This window comes from Sceloporus occidentalis, unplaced genomic scaffold (assembly GCF_023333645.1).
Source record: "Sceloporus occidentalis isolate IW3139 unplaced genomic scaffold, rSceOcc1.0.p SCAF_24, whole genome shotgun sequence".
In the NCBI taxonomy this organism is placed as follows: Eukaryota; Metazoa; Chordata; class Lepidosauria; order Squamata; family Phrynosomatidae; genus Sceloporus; species Sceloporus occidentalis.
The window spans coordinates 12,550,243-12,570,818 of record NW_028317004.1 but is presented as its reverse complement, the minus strand read 5'-3'; the positions used below and the strand labels follow the sequence as shown (position 1 = coordinate 12,570,818).

The window sequence follows — 20,576 nt, the reverse complement described above, 5'->3', positions numbered from 1 at the left end:
GATGAACTGCGTTACAAGAAGAAGCTGATGTCTACAAAGAAAAAAAAAAAAGAAACCAACCCTGTAAAATCTTTTTTATTTCTTTATAGTTTGAAGGCTGCAAAAAGGCATTTTCAAGGTTGGAAAATTTAAAGATTCATTTACGGAGTCACACAGGAGAGAAGCCCTACCTGTGCCAACATCCTGGCTGTCAAAAAGCCTTCAGTAACTCAAGTGACCGTGCCAAGCATCAAAGGACACACCTGGATACTGTAAGGAAAGACGTGGAAAATAATAAAAGTTGCTCTGCTGCATGGCTGCCAGTTCTTAATTCACTGCACGTAGAATTCTGTTAACACCTCACCTGTATAATGATACATGTTGTTTACAACAGCCTTTCTCGATCTTTTTACAAGCCAGATCCCACCTGCGATAGATTTTGAAAGCAAGTACCCCATATATCAACTAACTGTTCAACAAATACCCCTAAAACCTTGTATTTCCAGCCCAGGAACCTTAGCTAGACAGAAGATTAAATGCACTCCCTGATAGGGTTAAGCGAATAACCTTCATCAGATCTGTCTTTGTATCATACTCTCTAAAGGTTTAATCATATAAAAACAACAAAAAAACCTGTCAACACTTGTTATTGTGTCACATGACAATTAAGTGATCCTGGCTGAAATTGTGATTAAGGAGTTGTTTTTTTATGAAGGACAGAACAGAACCTTTGAAAAAATAATTAGTCTAATAATTACTATAATTAACTAAAGATATTAATTTAGACTAGAACTGAAATAATTTTGAAAATATTACTATTTTTGGTTATTGATTGCACCATAATAGAAACGTGCCTATTCAAATATTCAAACACTTTAAAACGTGTGAGTTGCAGTTCATGCAAGATGAAGTAGAGTTACATTCGGGAATGCAACTCGCAAATTTCACCCCTAATATATTAAAAGAAAAAACTCTAAATAGACAAATAAGAAGAAGAATTAAACAAAGAAATCATGGTCCCTTGGACACCATATTAAGTACGGGGGGGATAAGTGCCCTGTCTTTCCCCACCCTGCCGGAATGGGGGAATAATAATTTGCCCAGTTAGGGGCATAGAGCCTCCCTATGATCTGATGCCATGCCTATTTGGGGGGGTTAGAATAAATGTTAACCTTAGAGTACAGATCCATCTGTAATAAGTTACATTTTAGAACTGAAACATATGTCTTAAAATGTTTTTTTTGTTCTTCTTTCCACTAATATTTTGATTACTTCCTTCAGTTCTTTATAGCGTAATCTTTTCTTCTGCTTTTTTTCTGTCTTTTGTAGCAGAATTCTTCTCTAACCCTAAGCAATGTTTTCTGGATAGTGAATACGGCTTGTTTAGAGCACACTAAATCTGCTGTATCTGATTTTGCTAATCCTTCCTTGAGCAAACGATTCCTATCCTTGTAAGTACTACTGGTAATGTTCATTGATAACAAATGTGAAAAAGAAGTTACGAGTCAAGTAATGTGATTATTTTCCCTTGGCTTTTTTTTCATGTCTAGAAACCTTATGCGTGTCAGATTCCAGGATGCAGTAAACGGTACACTGATCCGAGCTCGTTAAGAAAGCACGTAAAAGCCCATTCCTCTAAAGACCAACAGGCCAGGAAAAAGGTAATTTGGCTAAGAGGCTCATGTTTGTAAAAAATGAAAGATGTACCTTAAAAAGTGAATAGCATGCAAAAGCGTAACGTATATCAAACCTGGCAATTGTGCATTTTCCAGTGCAGAAACTATTTTTTTGCCTTTTTTATCTATTTACATCGCTATGAATCTCCTGCGATTTGTAGTTACATAGTACCAAACACATTCACTAAGTAAATACTAAAAGCCATATAAGATGCCATAAAGATCCCCTAACTGTACCTTACACACTTTTAACGCTTACCAAAAATTAAAGTTCTTGAATTAAGAATTAGCTGCGATCTCTGTACCTAACCCCTATAGGTTAGGTCTTGATACAGCCATAGTTAACTTAATGGAAAATATAATAAAGCAACGCTACTCTGTGGCTTCGAAGACAAATGAATTCACAAACAAAAAATAAAAAAATAAAAAAATAAGAAATTTTATTTTACTGTCGTCTCTAGAATGATCTTCTCAAAAACTGCATCTTACTGTTTATAATGTTTGGAATTTATTTATAATAGGCTAGGATTGTACAATATTCTGTAAAATATGAAAAGACCATTCTATTTTACCTAATCCGCAGCATTTCAGCAGAGAGATCAGATCTTTAAAATATAGCCTGCTGTCCAGAAACACACAATGTTGTTCCATATAATCTCATTTACTGGACTTATACCTGAATGTTAGTTAACATCAAGCTTTGGAATTTGAAATATTTCCGGCCAATAATAATAAAAACGTAAGAAACATTAAACCTTTTAGGACAGAATAAAGATTATTTATGACTTTAATTAAATTGAAAATTGGCATAAGGTCACAAGGGAGTTTTACCCAACAAAATGTGAATTCTTAAAAAAAAAAATAACCATAAAAATTCCAAGGTGATAAAGCCACATTGAAATAAATAGCTCCAGCCCTAGGGAACTGCTATGTTGAAAGGATTGAACCCTGTGGCTGTCACAGCCTGTTAGTCATGGATTCATTTAATATGTCCTACATATAATCCTTTGTAAAAGTTCCCAAAAAAGTGGATAAATGATATTTCTAGATTTTAAATCCATGTAAACTGCAGTAAATTGCGCTGCTGTATTTCAGTGGGTCCTGATGGGGGTGGCACGTATTAGAATACTCAGAAAATACATAGTGTGTGTTGTTGAATTGTAGAATATGGAATGATTTATGCTAAAGTAGGAAAAATCCAATCAACTTGTACAAATTTCTCTACAAAGACTCTCTAGCAATCATGTGTAGTATGCATATCATAATGCCCCCCTTGCATGCATGGAGGTTTGTGCAGAGTCCCTCTATATGTATTTGACCCTTTCCCAATCCCCGCTATTTTCCATGCAAAAACATGTGATAAACGTAGTGCCGGTCAGCTCTGGCACGGGCTTGGTCAATCTCACTGGGGTCTTACGTTCCAGTCAATCAGTGGCGAGAATCGTCAGCCTATTGGGGAAGAGGGTAGCTGGAGCTTTGTAGCTGCAGCTTCTCCTTAAAGTAAGTGCTTTCTCATTTTAAGAGAATGCATATTAAAGGTGAGGCTGACCGGGATGTTATACTGTCCGTTTTATAGATATATTTCCCAACACATTTATAACCATCCCTAGACCCTTTAAGTCAAAATGGCCTTTCTAGTATAAAGCTTTTGTACTATTAGGTGATATCTTTGTGGCAGGCAGTCCTCAAATCTATTAGCAGTAGGTGGTGTTTGGTAGATATCTAATCTGTGATTCAGTCCTGCTTTGAAGAGGAATCACTTCATATAGTGAGGTTTAGTTTTGACCCTTCACAACATTTTTGGGGGCAGCCTGTGGATTTTCCTTAACTTTTTGATTGTTTGCACAAATTTCCACATGATGAATAGATTTTCGTTGAGTATTTTTCGTACTTTTGCCAATGATGCAGCTTAGTACGTTACAACTGCACGTATAATAATAAATATCAGTAGCTTCTGGAAACCGGTACTTCCAAAAACAATATTTCCTAAATCTATCTTTTTAACATAAATATGCTGGCATTCAGTTTAGTTATTTAGACTCACTTTATCTGTATAGATAATAAAAATAATCCATGTGTGGGTAATAGAGGACTAAGATTCTGTAGTACCATTTAATGAGATTTTTTTGACCTCTTGAAGGCAGAGACGCAGGGTGTTATAAAAAGCTCTGAAAACAAAACTGACAGGCGCTTTAAATGCAAATGGCGACTTAGAGCATCCTGTTTTACTTGCCTTTGCTGTAGCTTCAAAAAGTTGCCAATAAAAGGAATATTTACTTACATACTGTATGTAAAACAGATGGCGTTGTAGCTTTATTATGAGTGAATCTGGTTCAGATATTAGAAATAAGAGTACATTAGAAGACTTTGGATCTCTAGCAGCTAGAAAAACGAAATGAAAGCACGCAGGAAGGTGTAAGTTTTTCTAAATCCAATCTTCAATCCCTTTATTTCCATTTCTCGAAATTAAATAAATCAGGCACCATGGCGTTCTGCAATTTTCTTCCCCTCCGGTTCAAAAGGACTCTGACAGTAGAAGATTAGTAATGGTTAGGAGTGTCTGAGGAATTTAATCATATAGTTCGCTATTTAACTTTCTAAGGATGAGGGCAACCAGTAGCCTAATAAAGAATAACAAATCTGGCACCCTCTGATCTTTTGTTAGAAGACTTGTTTTATATGACAGAATTACTCCGTAAATGTACTAAACACGTCGGGTTAACAAAAAAGCAGGGCTGTAAAGACGGTTTCTAAGACGGAGCTCTGCTTTGATCTAATAAGAATGCTGTAGTCCAAGCTCGGTTACATCAACCACAATATTATTTTTGCATGATGTATGCATTACAGGAATAGGCTTCATCTCAAGTGTTTAGTGGTTTGGTATGATCATTTACAAGAAAGCTACAGTTTGTTGCGTTCCTTAAAGACACTGGAAGCTTTTATATATATATATATATATACGTTACATCCTACTCTGCGGAGGAATTTATATGATGTGGTTAGCCACGTCTAAAAATGCAGCACTTGGACTTGTGCATTACTAAATACCAACTCACAATAATGATGTTATCACATAAGTATAGATGGAACATTTGTGGAAAAAGAAAATGGACATGTTCCATTACCGAACAAAGCCACTATTACAAAGAAATAAAGAATCTCACAGTAGATAAGGACTATTTGGTCCATCTTGTCTGCCTATTTTTGTGCTTTAAAAACCTCAAACCTTATATTTAGGATAGTCTTATGCCTAAATTCCCTTTCTCTGGCACATTACAGGGTACAACTTCTTATTTCAAGCCTCTGACTTTCTACTTTTATACCATCACCTTTTGTCCTCAAAAGTATTAATACATTGTGTTGGTGTTTGCTTATGAATCTCTTCTTTCCCAGGACCTAGCACTCACCACAAGCTAATAAGCACAGAAAGCACTTGTAAATTGTAATGCACATTTTGTAGTATTTACAAAATAGGAATCTTGCCTCTAAAAATGAGAAAAGCTTGGCAACTGTGAAGGGGAAACTGTTACAGAATATGGAGCCTGTCTGGGAAATAAGCATGAATGGGATAGGCACTTAGCTATCATGAAAATAAGACAAGGCCATGGACCAATTAAGGTTTGAGGTCTTATTGCGTTCATAAAAAAGAGGACTGACTTAATCGGCCACATGGCACTTATTTACTGTTGGGTTCTATGTTTCTTTGTGTCCAGGTGCATTGCGCTACCCACAGTAGATTTTATAGCAACGGAGTCGACTTTAGGAGTGGTGGCTGTCACACTGCACATATATATATATATATATATATATATATATATATATATATAGTTACACACACACAAATACAAACATTTAGAAATTAACAAACTTCTGATTTCTTTATTTCCAGCAATGAGTGATATGTATAAAAGATATGGCGCTCAGCATTCATTTGCGGGCTGGTTAGAGGGACATCTATGATCTCCTCATCTGGCCCATAGTCCCATTTTTGGCAAGGTCGTCACAAAACTGGAATATTGGGTTGTCTTTTAGTTATGTTTTATATTACCTGAATAGGAAGACAAGCAATCACATTTTTTAAATCTAAATGTGCTGTAATATGTGCCCTTTTTCCTTGCCACAAATCAAATACACCCTCCTTGCTCACATTTCATAAAATGTGCCAACTATCGCTTTATAATATTTGCTTTCAAATATTTGGAACAGACCTGGGGAAAGTAACTGTTCAAAAAAAAACATTTTTCATAAATAATATTGTTGTCCCTTTGAAGAAATAACAAACCCATTTATTGTAACTTATAACCACGATTAATTCATCTATATCGACACATGTGATTTACTGTGTAGTAAGAAGGCACTCAAAGATCATTGACCAACATGTTCTTTTTCTATAGATCTATTAATTTACGAAAAGGCCTTTCAGGTGTGTTTTCCACCTAAAATACAAGGTTTGGAGAGACCTGCAAATATGCATAGCAAAAATAATATATAGAGCACACCCTAAAAAGCATACAGATTCAGATTCCTGGGTTGCTGCTAAAATACTAATGACCAATAAGCCCAATGGAGATGAACTAATGCTCTAAAGCCAGGTGAGAACCAAACAAGAACATATCTTTTGCAGAATGATTAGATCTCTGAGTACTGAGCAGTTCAAGTTGTCTTTTGTCCATTTCAGAACTGGCTGTGCTCACCCTAAAAGCAACAATTCACAACTGTAATAGTAAAATAACTCATCAAACTCACAGCTGTGACAGATGGCGGGGTGCATGGATGTTCTAGCAGCTAATGACATTAACATGCTCTACTTTGATTTGCTAAGACATCATACAGTCATGCCCCTAAACTGATTCTAAGCATAAAACATCCAAAATCTTCCCCTGTTAACTTAAAATGACACTACTTAGGATAATTTTGTACTTAAGTACTAATTAACTATTTGCTCATGTAGGTCTTATGGTTTAATTGACAGGGTTTTTTTTTTGAGACTTCCCAAATAAATCATGGCCAACAAGCCTCAGGCGGCATCGCGGATCTGTGTAAAACCAAATTGCTCAATTTTGTGCTTAATTTTTGAAATGTGTTAAATATTACCGTATAGCTGGAGGGGTACTGAGAACATTGGTGCACCACTTATCATTTAAAATGACATGTAGTAAGTAAGCTCGTTAAACATACACATGATACATACTACTGTAGATGTTTAACGAAGCATTGTTAATTTTCTCCGTGTTATGTACAGAAGGGAGTACGTCACTTGGACAGGTAACTTTTCTTCGTTAGACGTAGTTAATGGTACATATTTAGGTATTTGATTGGTTAAACTGGTTGAATCATTCGAAGTTTTACCAAACTTTCCACCAGTTTTTCCACCTCTAATTAGACCCTGACACATAGGGATGCCCCGTATCATTGAAAGGATGTCTGGTCCCTGGGCAGCTATTGCTTTTGCCCTGTATTAAAGATGGTCCTGCAGCCACATACGGCATAGGCTTACATTAAGAACATGAAGGTCTAAAAAAGTAGGCAAGTTATCGGTAAAATATCTCTGTCTCAATTCCAAAGCATGCAGATGTCCCTGCAAAGGAACCAACTGTGATTTGCATTCAGGAAATATTAAACAACACTAATTAGAATATAAAATCACATAGAATAAGAAATAATTCTCTTTAGTCACATCATGCACTAGTTTTACAGAAACATAAGACGTGTGTAATGGAAGCAGTTAACTGTAAAAAGCATAGTAATAATGAGGTTTCAAGTAATGTGCATCATTATTCATCTGTAATTATGTAATTAATTGTGATATTTCAAGTTAAGGTCTATCCTTTGCCATTTCAGCTTTTACATCTCATTAGTATAATGATAAATTGACATGCTTGCAACTAGTGCTGTAGTCAGGGTCTCATGAAACATTAACTATTGAACAGAAAAAAGAGATCACGCAACTGTGCAGTATCTTCTGTCTATTACATACTATTTGCTGTTTGTAGATTGAAGTTCATAAAAAAAATAAAAAAATGTCAGTGCCTATGGCAACACCTATCAGAGCCTGCTCCTGTGTCACGTGGCATTTAAGTGTTCCCCGTACAATTGATATGCTGCCTTTTTATATTAATCACACTGTTACGATGCTATCTTTTGTTGGTACATATTATTGACAGTTTTAGTCTGCAATCTACTATTGTGCAGTTTAAAATTACACCGCAAGTGTGTACGTCTGGCCATGGGGGTAAGTGACACTTTTATGGAACTATTGTTCACATTTATAGGTTATGCTTTTTATAGCGTTGTCTCTCAACATTCATATATCATACTATTAATATACTCCCTTCTGTGGGAGAGATTAAATAGCACTTTGAAAGTTCTGCATTTAGCTCGAGATTATAAATTACACTGGTAATGGGCTGCTTTTTTGTGGAAATTATACATTACGTGTTTGATGTACTAAACTCTGTTTATGATTATAAATGATAAAACTTGACGTTAATATGCACCCTTCGTTGCAAGGTTATGTATTAACCTTCTAATGTAATATCAACATTAGAAATTACACTGTGCACATTTTTGTTTCTCTTCACTTTATTTTCTTCTTATTTTTCATATTGAAATATTTTTATTCACTTTATTCAAACGGAATGTGCAACAATTTGGGTTCCTAATCTTTTAAAGCTCGCAAATGCACATGGAAAACTAGTTTAACCGGAACCAGTCTTGTTTGGGTTATTTTCCTGTTAAGTCTTATTGTCATTTTATTATTGTACTTTAATTATTAGTGTTAGTTTTTAGGATATCTCCCAGGTGTCCCTGTTTCATTTTCTGGATATAAATGTATCTCGGTGCTGTACAACCCTAAAAATAACAATAATGTGTATGGAAACAGCATGAAATTGGCTTACAAATTGTGTTAACTGTATTAACTGTGTTAATAAAAAAAATATACTTTTTTTTAAATGCTTTTTCCGAGTTGTATTAATGGCTATGAATAAGTCACAAATGTGCATGAAAAGTCTCAGTGAAGGAGGCATGTTATTCTATATATTAAAGTGGAATGTTATTCTATTCCGCAGTATAGATTATTCCTAAAGGCTGAATTGACATCTGATTTCCTTCTTTAATGTACACCCGAGCAAGAGTTTACTGCTACTTTTACTCGGGTTCTCATCTGAAATGCAAATTGAAAACCAGTTAACTGATGTATTTATTTATTCCATAAGCTTATACCTGCCTGCACCGTTCACATCTATGGCAGAGAAATGCTAGCTGCTTTTCTGAATGCACAGCAATGACTACAAGCTAGTTTAAAGCTAAATTTGTTTGTGCAGCAATTTATTGGATTAAACTTTAAAAAAAAAAAAATAAAAAAAAAAATTAAAATAAATATATTGTGCTCTATTTTATTCTATCTTGTATACAGTCGAACCACTAAAAAAGCTTTCGAAACAAACCCAGATTTTTTTTGATTACTACTGACCCATGGCTAATGTGATCAGGGAAAATACGGCTAATCTCATGTTGCCTTGTATTGCAGTATTAGCCAATGAATGGGTTATTCTGCTATTAACGATTCAGTGGTCTGGGGATTTATGAAAGCCTTAGGATAATTCAAATGGGTTAAGCACGTCAATCATACATTTCATGCTTACCTGCAATAAAATGTCTCTTTTGGAAAAAAAAAAGCAAACTGGCTGTTACCAAACAACCAGAGACTATGAATATATTTAATTAACATAGGAATAATTGCCTCACACTTGGTTCCGTACCAGATCGCTTTAGCATTACTCATTCATTACCATATTCAGAGGCTATGCTAGAAAGATGAAAGAAGGCCTGCCACATAAGACATCTATTCAATAGCTAAGAGACGGAGCTTGAGGTTTTTTTTTTCTTTTTTTGAGCTAAGGCCTGTTTTCTTTTTTGTCTGGTTGCTGTAGGGAAAACACAAACATCCCGTGTAAGCTACTTACAAATTGGGAAACCGGTAAAGCAAATTAATTGCAAGGCAGCTGCCGTAGAGAGAGAGAAAAAAAAAATGAAATAAAAAAAAAAAAAAAGTTTACGTGTAAAGGAGTTTGCTGTGGAAAGTATGACCTGTTATGTTTTCCTTACTTGGAAAGTAAGCAGCATGAAAATAAAATCTTACAAGAATAAACAGAGCGAGATATTGGTCGTAAAAAACATGGCTGCAAGGTGATGCTTTTGTAGGTTATTTTACGTACTGGACATGGATCCCGCGGGCTGAGTGTAACTCGGGAAAGCTTGAAGCCAGTATTTGAAACAAAACGTAATTGTGTCAATCGTTCTTTTTAGTATTTCCATGGTATAATCCTCAATGTTGTGTTCTCTTCATATGTAGCCCTAACTATATATATATATATATATATATATATATATATATATATATATCAGTATTTCCAGAATTATAATTTCACAGCGTTGATGACTTTACATTTTTCAATTCATATCCAGTCATCTGGAAATGCAGTTATATCTTTAAGCACGTAGTATTCCTATATTGTTATAGATGATTAATCAAAAATAGAGAATACTTATAGCTTATTTATTAGGTTAATGTCTAGCTATATAATCGTATATTTGTTAGCTAGAATCTAAATGAATTAGCATTTACAAGAATTAACAGTTTTCAGCTTTTTGTTTTCTCTAAAATGGCTTATTTGTAAGTTTGGTTTAAGTATGTGAGGAGCTGGTCTGAAAAGGTTAAGATTCTTTACACATTGGATGGAAATCCATGGTCTGCATTATTGTAATATTATATAAATAGCAGAATTGAGCCAAGTAGATCGTGGATGGAAATACTGGCCAAAAAATAAGCTAAAACCGAAAATAACCAAATACTGAGCTTAAAACCTGGAGAACATTTCTTCATTATTCAAACTTCATTTATTTGAATCATTGGCTCAAAATGTTCAAGATTTTAAAGCTATTAACCATTTTAAAACAATGGTATAATGCAAAATACCATTACCTGATTTTACATGCTTTCTCCATGTATACACAGTACTGTAGTGAACAATATGTGGCTACAGTCCTCAGGATATTGGCAATTTAATGGCGTGGATGCTCCCAATTATCTCTTAAAAACATAAACTCAGTGATTTATGCAGCGTGCCAGGCAACAGATGTGCAACCTAATCCCCTTAGTGCCAGAGGGATCGGCAAATAAAGTACAAAAAAGTGAGGATTAACCCCTTTGATTATAAAGTCTTTGGGGAATAAAAACCATCCCCTCCTTACTGTTGTCAGTTAATTGTTAAACTGGTTTTAGCTAATAGGAATCCCAGGTCCCCACCCCAAAACATTATCATGCATTACTTGCCAATAACATTACATTACATATGGATGGAGTTTTTCCACATGAACCATGAAAAAAAAATGATATTCTTTGCAAACATGATATCTTCAGTGGGGTATCTTCAGTGGGAATTAGGACCTCTTTTGAATATACTGATGCCAGGAAGCATGCACAATGCTCCAACCAGTGTGGTTGTTAAGGAAGGTATAGAGCAAAATAGGAAACTGTAAAGAGCGAGAGAAAATATTGCATTATTAAACCGATAAAACATATATTTTATTTCATATCAAAGAATAGAATTTTTGTTTTTATAAAAAAAATAACATTTTTAATTGTAGGAGCAAAAGTACCAACTTGATATGTGAAATAATGTTTAATTTCATTATATTTTCTTAACTGCACTGAGAATACCTACTTCTATGTAGAGAAAGCTATTGAAAGTGCCCACTGCCAGCACCTCTTATGTGGTAAAGAATTGTATGCCAGTGTATGCAGATTTGCAGTTGATGGAACATCAGTTTACTAGAGTCTTGAAATCTTTCTTAGACCTCTTAAAGGTGCTGTCCCACTAACCCTTATTTGCACACTCTAGTAATAAGCAATTAAGTAAATAATCATTAGCAGGTATTCTCTAGAAGCTTTATCACATACAAATAAGCCTTATCAGTTTCTGTAGCAGCAACCTATTGGTGCCTGCTTTTGCATCACATGATAAGTTAAGTATTTCTAGACAAAACCTTAAATGAGGCAAAGTTCCACTTAATTAAGTTCTTTATGGTTTGGATAGTCAACAGTAGAATGAATGTTGTTCTTAGTCACAGTAGGGTTTATTCAAAAGAGTAGATGAAACAGCACCATTATTGCACTCCAGAACATGCGTATGTGTACCATATAATAATGACATCACAATAGTATATACCGATATATTGGAGTGTTATTTTGGTCGATATCTGTTTGTTCAACTATTCAAATGGGAACATTTGACCCTCAGTTGTTGTGTATTATAATTGGATATCCCTGAGCTATTCACATCCATAGTTGTTGATAGCTGGCCTTGGCACTTTCAACAACTCTACCTAAGAATACACTGTAATTAACTTCTACCAATATTTTTTTCTTCAACATTAAACAAGGATTTTCTCTTTAAAAATCAACTTTGTGAGTGATTGGCTTGTGAATTGCATGTTGGTCCTGAATTCCTCTCAATCACCCTATAACAGATTCCATTCCAATCGTGATGGTACTGGCTTCTTGTTTCTTGGTGAAGATTAACAGGCTGATCCTCATGATCACTTTTCAGTATGGATAATGGTTAACATTAATTTGTTTTGGTATCCTGGCCACTTGATAACATTGTCATGGTAGCAGATTGTGTTTTTGATGTGCACATTGAGGTATGCAATTTAAATTCTTCATATACAATCAGGTTCGTCAATCAAGTTTGTCAGTAGCCCTTGCTCTAATCAAATGATTGCAATAATGTTATGAATAAAATTTCATCTCTGAAAAATAGTCCCTTTTTACTTCCGACTTAACAAGTTTATTGGTTAATTAGGATAATACTCTTGCATAATAAATACACTTACATGTATCTTGAGCAGCAGTGTAAGCTGACAGAAAATACCTTACGCCAGGAAACTAGTTCAGATCCCAAAACAGAATAGAAATAGTTTATTGCATCAAAGATAACAAAAGAGCATATACTTAGCTTGGGGTTACTGGAGCAATGCAGGGGAAGCGTAAGTACACTACACAAGAGCTGCAGACAATGACTTAGTCCCATGTTCCAGCAGAACTTCTAACCAATAACTGCACAACAGAACTCTTATTACTCTCAGAACAGGTAAGTGACGGGATATCCTTATCTAAATGGACAGTGGTCTAAGCAAGTGCTGTACGGAGACAGTATGCAAGTACTTTGCCTGTCACGCTATGGCCATGTGCCAGGAAAGTAATGCAGCCAAAAAATTTGGAGCCCATGGCAATACTTAACAACATGGTACTGACGACAGTCATCATGTGTGCACAGGCAGAACCTTAATAAATAAAACCTTTTTTGGTTCTAGAATTTAATAAAAAGTCAATTGAACGTTAGCTTGTTAAACTACCGTTTAACTGGAATGGATGGAGCTAAGCAATATGGAGAGGTGGGGAAATTAAATGTATATTAAAGGCACAGTTATGATAAAAAAAAAAGGATTTTTCATTTTACGCCAGTCAACAACAACAGACTGCTGTTTATTAAAGGAATCTTAGAATTTATGCCCGAAACCAAGTTTAACTTTCTGAGATACAGCCCCTGGGTCTTCATTCAGGCTTGTCCCCTAAAACACTTGATGTTCAGGCTCCATTAGCCAGACCCTGTGACGCTCCTGGTAGGCAATATTTAAGTGTTCTGGTAAATGCAGTTTGCAGGCATTATCCCCTCTGAAAAGGTTTAACGTAGTTTTAACTTAGGCCTGTGACTGCATTTTAATTTGAAATCAAACATGAAGAGCCTGGTACTCCTCTAGCTACAGGGCCTACTTCATAAAAGTATGCAAATCTTTCACAACATGGAAGTACACATGCACTTAATTTCATGATGAATACCCATTACAGCTGATAGCAGTAAAACGTAAAGCCTAGCAGGTAATCGGAAGCAGACGTCTTTAGCTTCGCAAAGGGAAAACATGTGGACTTCATAGAACTACTTAGAAACATCTTTACCGTGGAAAATAAATTATCACTAATTACCAAAACTCATGCTAGCCCTTACTTATGCTCAGTTCTTTTCGCATTACAATCTCGATTTTTCTTTTTAAAGTATCTCTCGCAAGTGATTTCCAAATACATTTTACATGCAGATGATACAGAGCGATAACCATATTAACAGGTGCTTGTGTCACTTTTTCAATCTTCCAGTTACGATCACGGACAGAACTTGACCAAGAGATCCTCAGTGACTGCCTCACTATTCAGCCTCTACAACCAGCAACTTCACCGCAGGATCCTACAGAGAGTACCCTGGGGAGGTCTCCTGGCCCTGTGCATGATGTATATCAAGGTAAATTGTCAAACAGATAAGTATTGTTGACTAAGGGTGTCTGTAGATCATTTTTCTAGTGGGTTGGAGAAATGGGGAGGTAAAAATCCAAATCTAAATGGTAAATGTTTGCTTTCATCCTTTAATTCATCCTGCTCCCTTGTTCTGTATGTTCCTTGCATCCCTCCTACTTTTACTTCATCTCTTCTTGTTTCTTAAGGATCCATACCTCTCAGAATAGCCCTGCAAGAGATACAACTCACATTCCTGCTTTCAGACAATTATTTTGCTGGTCAGTACCAGATTTGTAAAGGGGACAAAATTCACCATTAAGCATTTAAAGAAATTACAGGATACCCAGGAGGGATGGCACCTTAAGTCCAGGGTGCAAGTCCAGCAAAGGGATCCAGTAATAAAGTGTCCCAAACATTCTAGTAGACAGTATATTAGCCCTGTGCAGAATACATTAACAGAAAGAGAACATATATAAAATCTATAAAAAGTGTAGAAAAAATCCAGTAATCACAGAAATGCAATCTTCCCTTCCTTTCTCTGCTCATTGAGGTATTCTTTTTTTTTTTACCTTTTCTCCTTCATTTCACATTGGTGAAGAGTTTGTTTTCTCAAGTGTATTACAGACTATTTACTATTTTTTTATTGGAGGAGAACAATGGCTTGCAACTGTAACCATACCTATAGTATACTATTTAACACATTTTGATACCAATGAAAATACATGGGAAGTTTTATATAATTTATCCTAGATTATCACTGTTTCAATTTGATTGCTTACTTTTTTCAATATAACCTTTCATTGGGGTGGCTGTCCCTTTAACATGTCTTCTTATGTGACTTCTTCCATCTATAAAGATTCAATCAGTTATTTTCCCTTATTTGTGTTAATATGGAACACAAGCTTCTAAATGTGATCAATACAAAATACATTAAAATATTATTAATACAATCTATTTATAATACAGAGTACAAAAATGAAAAAGGGAGTTAAAGCTGGTTTCCAATTGTATGTTGGGAAACTACATTTGACGGAGTTTGTTACGAAAAACAGGTTTTACCAATTGTAACCATGTGTGTAGTAATTGGAATCATGTATAGTGTGGTGGAAATGGATGAACGGTGAAGATGGGGCCCGTTTCTTGACTATATGCAATAGGGGGTTTTCTTCGCAGCTCCTGGGCAGTTGTTCAGTTATGTTATGTTATGCGGACGGCTTGCGTTCAGCAGGGGCCATGTGCTGCATATTTGTTTTGTAATCAGAGACACAAACCTGGACAAAGGTTTCATTTATTAAGAAATTCTGCCCTGCAGAAAAACTATAAATCACCCAGCAGAAGTAAATCTTTGCTCCAGAGTGATCTGGAATTCATACGTGCATTATAGCCATAAAAGGAGACTATGAAACAAGCAAAACTATGAACAAGTCAGCAATAACAATTTACGAGTGGCTGAAGCTTTTCATCAATTAGCCATCAAATGGGAGGGATATAGGTTTTTATGATTATTACAGCATAGCAACATGTATGCAACATTTTAGTAGGGGCTGTATAGCAAAGCAGTCACCATTTGGAATAAAACAAGTTTGTATTCTACAATAAAAATAAAATAAATTGCATACGGGTATAACAAGTTATGAATAGGTATATACTGTGAACCATACTTAATTTAAAGATTCGACTTATCACTCCATGTGACCTTCAGAATAGAAAATATAGCAGCCTCTGATGCTTTTTGTGTACCTGTTTAAAGTAAAAATCAGGCAAAGTACAAATCTGCCCTTGAGGTTTGGTTTGGCATGTCATACTGACAGCCTTCTAATTTGCGCTTTCAACCAATGCCTAATTTAAGAACCCTTAAGTACTAGCAGTACTATGGTGTTAATACTATAGATCAGTTTGCCATAGGCCTAACTGAATTTAACTGCTTCGGAAATAAGAAAAATGTGATTTAAAACAATGTCTGAAGAAACATATTTAGCGAAGAATATGTCACACAGTGTCACAATAGAGCAGATATCCTGTAGGAGTTGGAAGCCTCAAGGATAATAATACCCAGTGTCTAAGAATAAAATAATTGTCTCGATAAGTTTAAGAATTCACCTGAATAAATATTTTGAGCAGTAATAGATTTGAAACTGCTTGAGCTACTACTTTTTCACCAGAATGATCAAATCATCAGCCGTGCTAGCCTCTCCCAGAAGTATATCAGATAATCACTAGAGGGTATCCCCACTGAGTTACTTCTTTTAAAGTGAATTTGTAACTTTTCGAAAGTCTTACCTTTTACATTCTACTAGAACAGCTGAACTTTATTTGTGATTGATCATAGTCTCTTTAAATGGTGGAAGGTGTGTAATTGAATTGTTCACGTTATAGGTCACATTAAAGGTGGAAAAAGTTCTTCTTTAACATCACAAGAACCTGACATTTTAACAGGGGTGTGTAGACTTTTTATATCCACTGTATATGAATTTTGTGTGGACGATATTTCTGCACAAAAGAACATTGATAATTATTAGTGCTGAATATCTTGAAAAGGGTTAAATATGAATTTAAAAAAAATAATAATCTTATTCCATACAAAATGTATTTATATTAAGGTTAAATTAGACTTCAATAATCAGATATCTTAACATATGTAATAGATTATTCATATTAAATTAGAATTTAAAAGTCTTAACAAACTGAGCCTGCTGAAACACCCTGCAGTATTTAGATTCAATTACAATTCTGTACTTCAAGGGAAACCCTTATTATTTTAAGGAGAACCAGATTGATTATAAGGAAAAATAATGTCTGCTAAAACCTCTTTTACATTGGTTATCAGTGTCAAATTTGATGAATTGTAATTGGGTATCATTTTCCATAAAAAAAGATGGGGCTTTAACCCTTCTCAGCTGGAAACGCAATACTTATTAGTACCATAACACTGTTTCAAACATAAGTGTAATTTTAATGAAATACATTAACTGTGGCTGGCATTTGTAAAATGCATGGACATGAAAACACCAACATCATTTCTGATTTGGATAAGGACTATTTGATTTTAACAACCAACTTCTCCATCGGTGAGACAGAGGTGCCACTTTTCTTCCCCAATGTCCTTAATTTCTTGGTGCTAAGAATGTTTGCTGGATGTGAACATTCTGAAGCCCTAAAACTTACATGACTGATGTACCCTCGATGTCCAGGCCAGGCCCACCCAACCAATTTAACACGACACCAAGAAGTGGAGTTGAAAAGGCCACAGACGATTTATTTATTTCTTTAACCTAGCCATTGCCACGTAACCTAAAAAATAACAAAAAACAAGAATACCTCTACGCTTACCAGGCTATCCAGGTACCTCCAACACAGGGGAGGACATACCCGGATGCCCAACCCCAGACCCGAGGCTGTGAACACCACCAGCAAGGAACCTCCCACTGAAATGCCACCAAAATGCTCTCACTCCAGAGCATTCACCCCCTAGATGCCTGGTAAGCTTCCGCCCCCCACTGTGACAAAATTAACCGCCCAACCAACACCACAAACAAAGGGAGGGAGGTATGGCCCCTAGCCTAGTGACACCTGCCCTTAAATTACCTCCCAGTCATGGCCCACTCTGGTCCCCATAGGCATCAATCCTATGTATAGAACATTATTTTATATAAATGTAATTACAATATTGTTCTTCTGAAAGCCTTAGTCAGTTACAAATATTTGTGAAAAAAGTACACCCTCTTTGAATTCTATGGTTTTACATATCAGGACATAAAAACAATCGTCTGTTCCTTAGCAGGTCTAAAAAATAGGTAAGTACAACCTCAGATGAACAACACCGTGTCATGATGTACTCAACAAAAATAAAGCCAAAATGGAGAAGCCATGTGTGATAAAATAAGTACACCCTTACTGCCTCCATATGATGCTAAGTAGCAGACGGGTGCTACTAATCAAATGCCCATGATTAATTGATCACCTTTATAAAAGCCAAACTTTTAGCAGCTTGGAGCATTCAGGTGTATGTTAACACAATGCCAAGGAGGAAACACATCAGCAATGATCTTAGAGAAGCAATTGTTGCTGTCCATCAATCTGGGAAGGATTATAAGGCAATTTCCAAACAATTTAAAAAACATTCAAGATGCCAATCTTCCCAGGAGTGAACGTCCCAGCAAATTCACCCCAAGTTCAGACCGTGCAATGCTCAGACAAATTGGAAAAAAAACAAGAGTTACATTTCGGAGTCTACAGGCCTCAGTTAGCATGCTAAATATTAAAGTTCATGACAGAAAAAGACTGAACATGAAAGTATGTTTTGTTTGGAATGGTTGCCAGGAGAAAGCCTATTCTCTCTAAAAAGAACATGGCAGCATGACTTAGGTTTGCAAAGTCTAAACCAACCAGAAGACTTCTGGAACATTGTCCTTTGAAGACATGAGACCAAAGTGGAGATGTTTGACCACAAACACCATCATACCAACTGTTAAGCACGATGGTGGTAATGATGTGGGCTTGTTTTGCAGCCTGGGAACCTTGCAGTCATTGAGTCGACCATGAAATCCTCTTTATATCAAAATATTCTAGATTCAAATGTGAGGCCATCTGTCCGGCAGCTAAAGGTTGGCCTAAGTTGGGTCGTGCAGTAGGACAATGATTCCAAGCACACCAGCAAATCTACAACAGAATGGCTGAAAATGAAAAGAATCAAGATGATGCAATAGCCCAGAACTCAACCCGATTGAAATGCTTTGGTGGGACCCTAAGAGAGCTGTGCATAAACAAGTGCCCGCAAACCTCAATGAACTGAAGCAACTTAGTGAAGAAGAGTGCACAAAATTTCCTCCACAAGGACGTGAGAGACTGATAAAGTCATAAAGAAAATGATGATGTCAAGTTATTGCTGCTAAAGGTGGTTCTACAAGCAATTAAATCATAAGGTGTACTTAGTTTTTTTACACATGGCTTCTCCATTTTGGCTTTTATTTTGTTTTATTTTATTTTGACATTGTGTATTATGTCATGTGTTGTTGCTCATCTAGCATTGTTTAGGCCTGTTATGAAACAGATGTTTGTTATTATGCCCTGAAATGTAAAAACATAAAATTCAAAGAGGATATACTTTCTTTTTCACACAACTGTAGGTATCAGAAGGACACAAATTCCAAGAAAGTCTCAGTAGAGCCCTGCCCCTAGCTACAACCCTAACCACACCCTGCTTTAGACATTTCAAATCTTGGGAGGGATATTACAAGGTTATTATTCTATCTTTTCACATAACTAATTATTACAGCGAACAACAATCATTTCATTTCATTTTAAACCATGTACTTATCACTACCTAGATGTGTGTATGCAACATTGCATGGAAAATATTTCAATTTTAGTCACAAGCAGTCAAATGATCTAAAAAGTGTTTATAAAATTACTGATTGATTCATGTAAGGTAACTGATGAAGTTAAACATTTAGTATACATGAGTAAATTAAAAAAAAATACATTAGGGACCAAACTTCTCAATTTTCATTGGACAGTTCCCAGAATGAAATATGCCCTGGAAGTGTTCCTTCTTAAATAGAAATATAAACGTAACTTTAATTATCTTGATATAATTTAACCGAGCAACAAATTTCCTGTGCATCCCACATACTGCAGGACAACACATGTGCTGGTCAGCAACATGGAAAATGTATGCAAGTCCCTAGAAACATTGCAGCAGACAAACAGTTGCCTCTATGGGTAGGCTAAAGGTTTAAGTCTGCTTTGGAGAGCCTTGTGGCTCGGTGGTCAGGAATAAGAGGGATATATTATGTTGAAAAATCTTATGGTGCTCCATTATACTGTATGTAGGGATGGCGTATGTGTAAGGCTATTTCACATATCTATATTTCTGTAAAGTAGCATTTTTGCATGCTTCCATTCATTCCTCTACCCTAAAACTCGCTGTTACAGAACTACACTTGTGTAACTCTAGCTTAGTAGATGTTCATTAAAATATTTTATAAGCTTTTTCAGAACTTATTTGTGTCCAAGGAAAAGAAGTATGATGTAATGCTTTGACCTTGTTTGTTTTTTTTTAATTAAGATCACAATCTCAACTGAGATTTCTGAAACCTCTCAAACTGAAAAGTAATAAGAGTTTCCGATGTGTTGATCTGCCATGTCTAATCAATCGCCTCAGCTGCCTTTCAACCTAAGCATCCTAACTAAAAGACACCTTTGAGCCGTACATAAACAGCTGTGACCCCGTAATAACACAGAGATGTCCAGACAATGAACTTCCATTCCTCAGTCCCAGTGGCATGTTCTCTATTAGATCACAGCAGGTGGGCCATCACAGCATTGTCCACTTGCAGACAGTAACTATTCCATTTTGCTGCTCACATACCTTCTGTTAGTGGGTTCCTAGCAAAGTGCATTAGGGTTAGAAACTGTTCTACTATGTTTTCAGATGTGCTTTTGATGGAAAGAAATCAATTTAAATAAACAAAGTAAATCAGCTGAAGTTTTATTACGGGACGGTTAACAAACTGTATCAGGTATCCCCAGGGTATAAAGATTTGTTATGGCTAGGTTTTTTATAATCT

The 20,576-nt window shown here is 35.7% G+C and overlaps 1 protein-coding gene across 3 annotated transcripts in view; it reads left to right on the top strand.

The window, feature by feature from the left end:
- Positions 1-20,576, top strand: part of LOC149300638 (zinc finger protein GLIS3-like) — a 128,586-nt gene that overhangs the window by 83,050 nt on the left and 24,960 nt on the right. For all 3 annotated transcript variants that reach the window (XM_089485146.1, XM_089485145.1, XM_089485144.1), the window contains exons 4-6: positions 90-251; positions 1,530-1,640; positions 13,873-14,014. In XM_089485146.1, the coding sequence (XP_089341272.1) occupies positions 90-251; positions 1,530-1,640; positions 13,873-14,014 (415 nt within the window). The remainder of the gene's footprint in view (positions 1-89; positions 252-1,529; positions 1,641-13,872; positions 14,015-20,576) is intronic.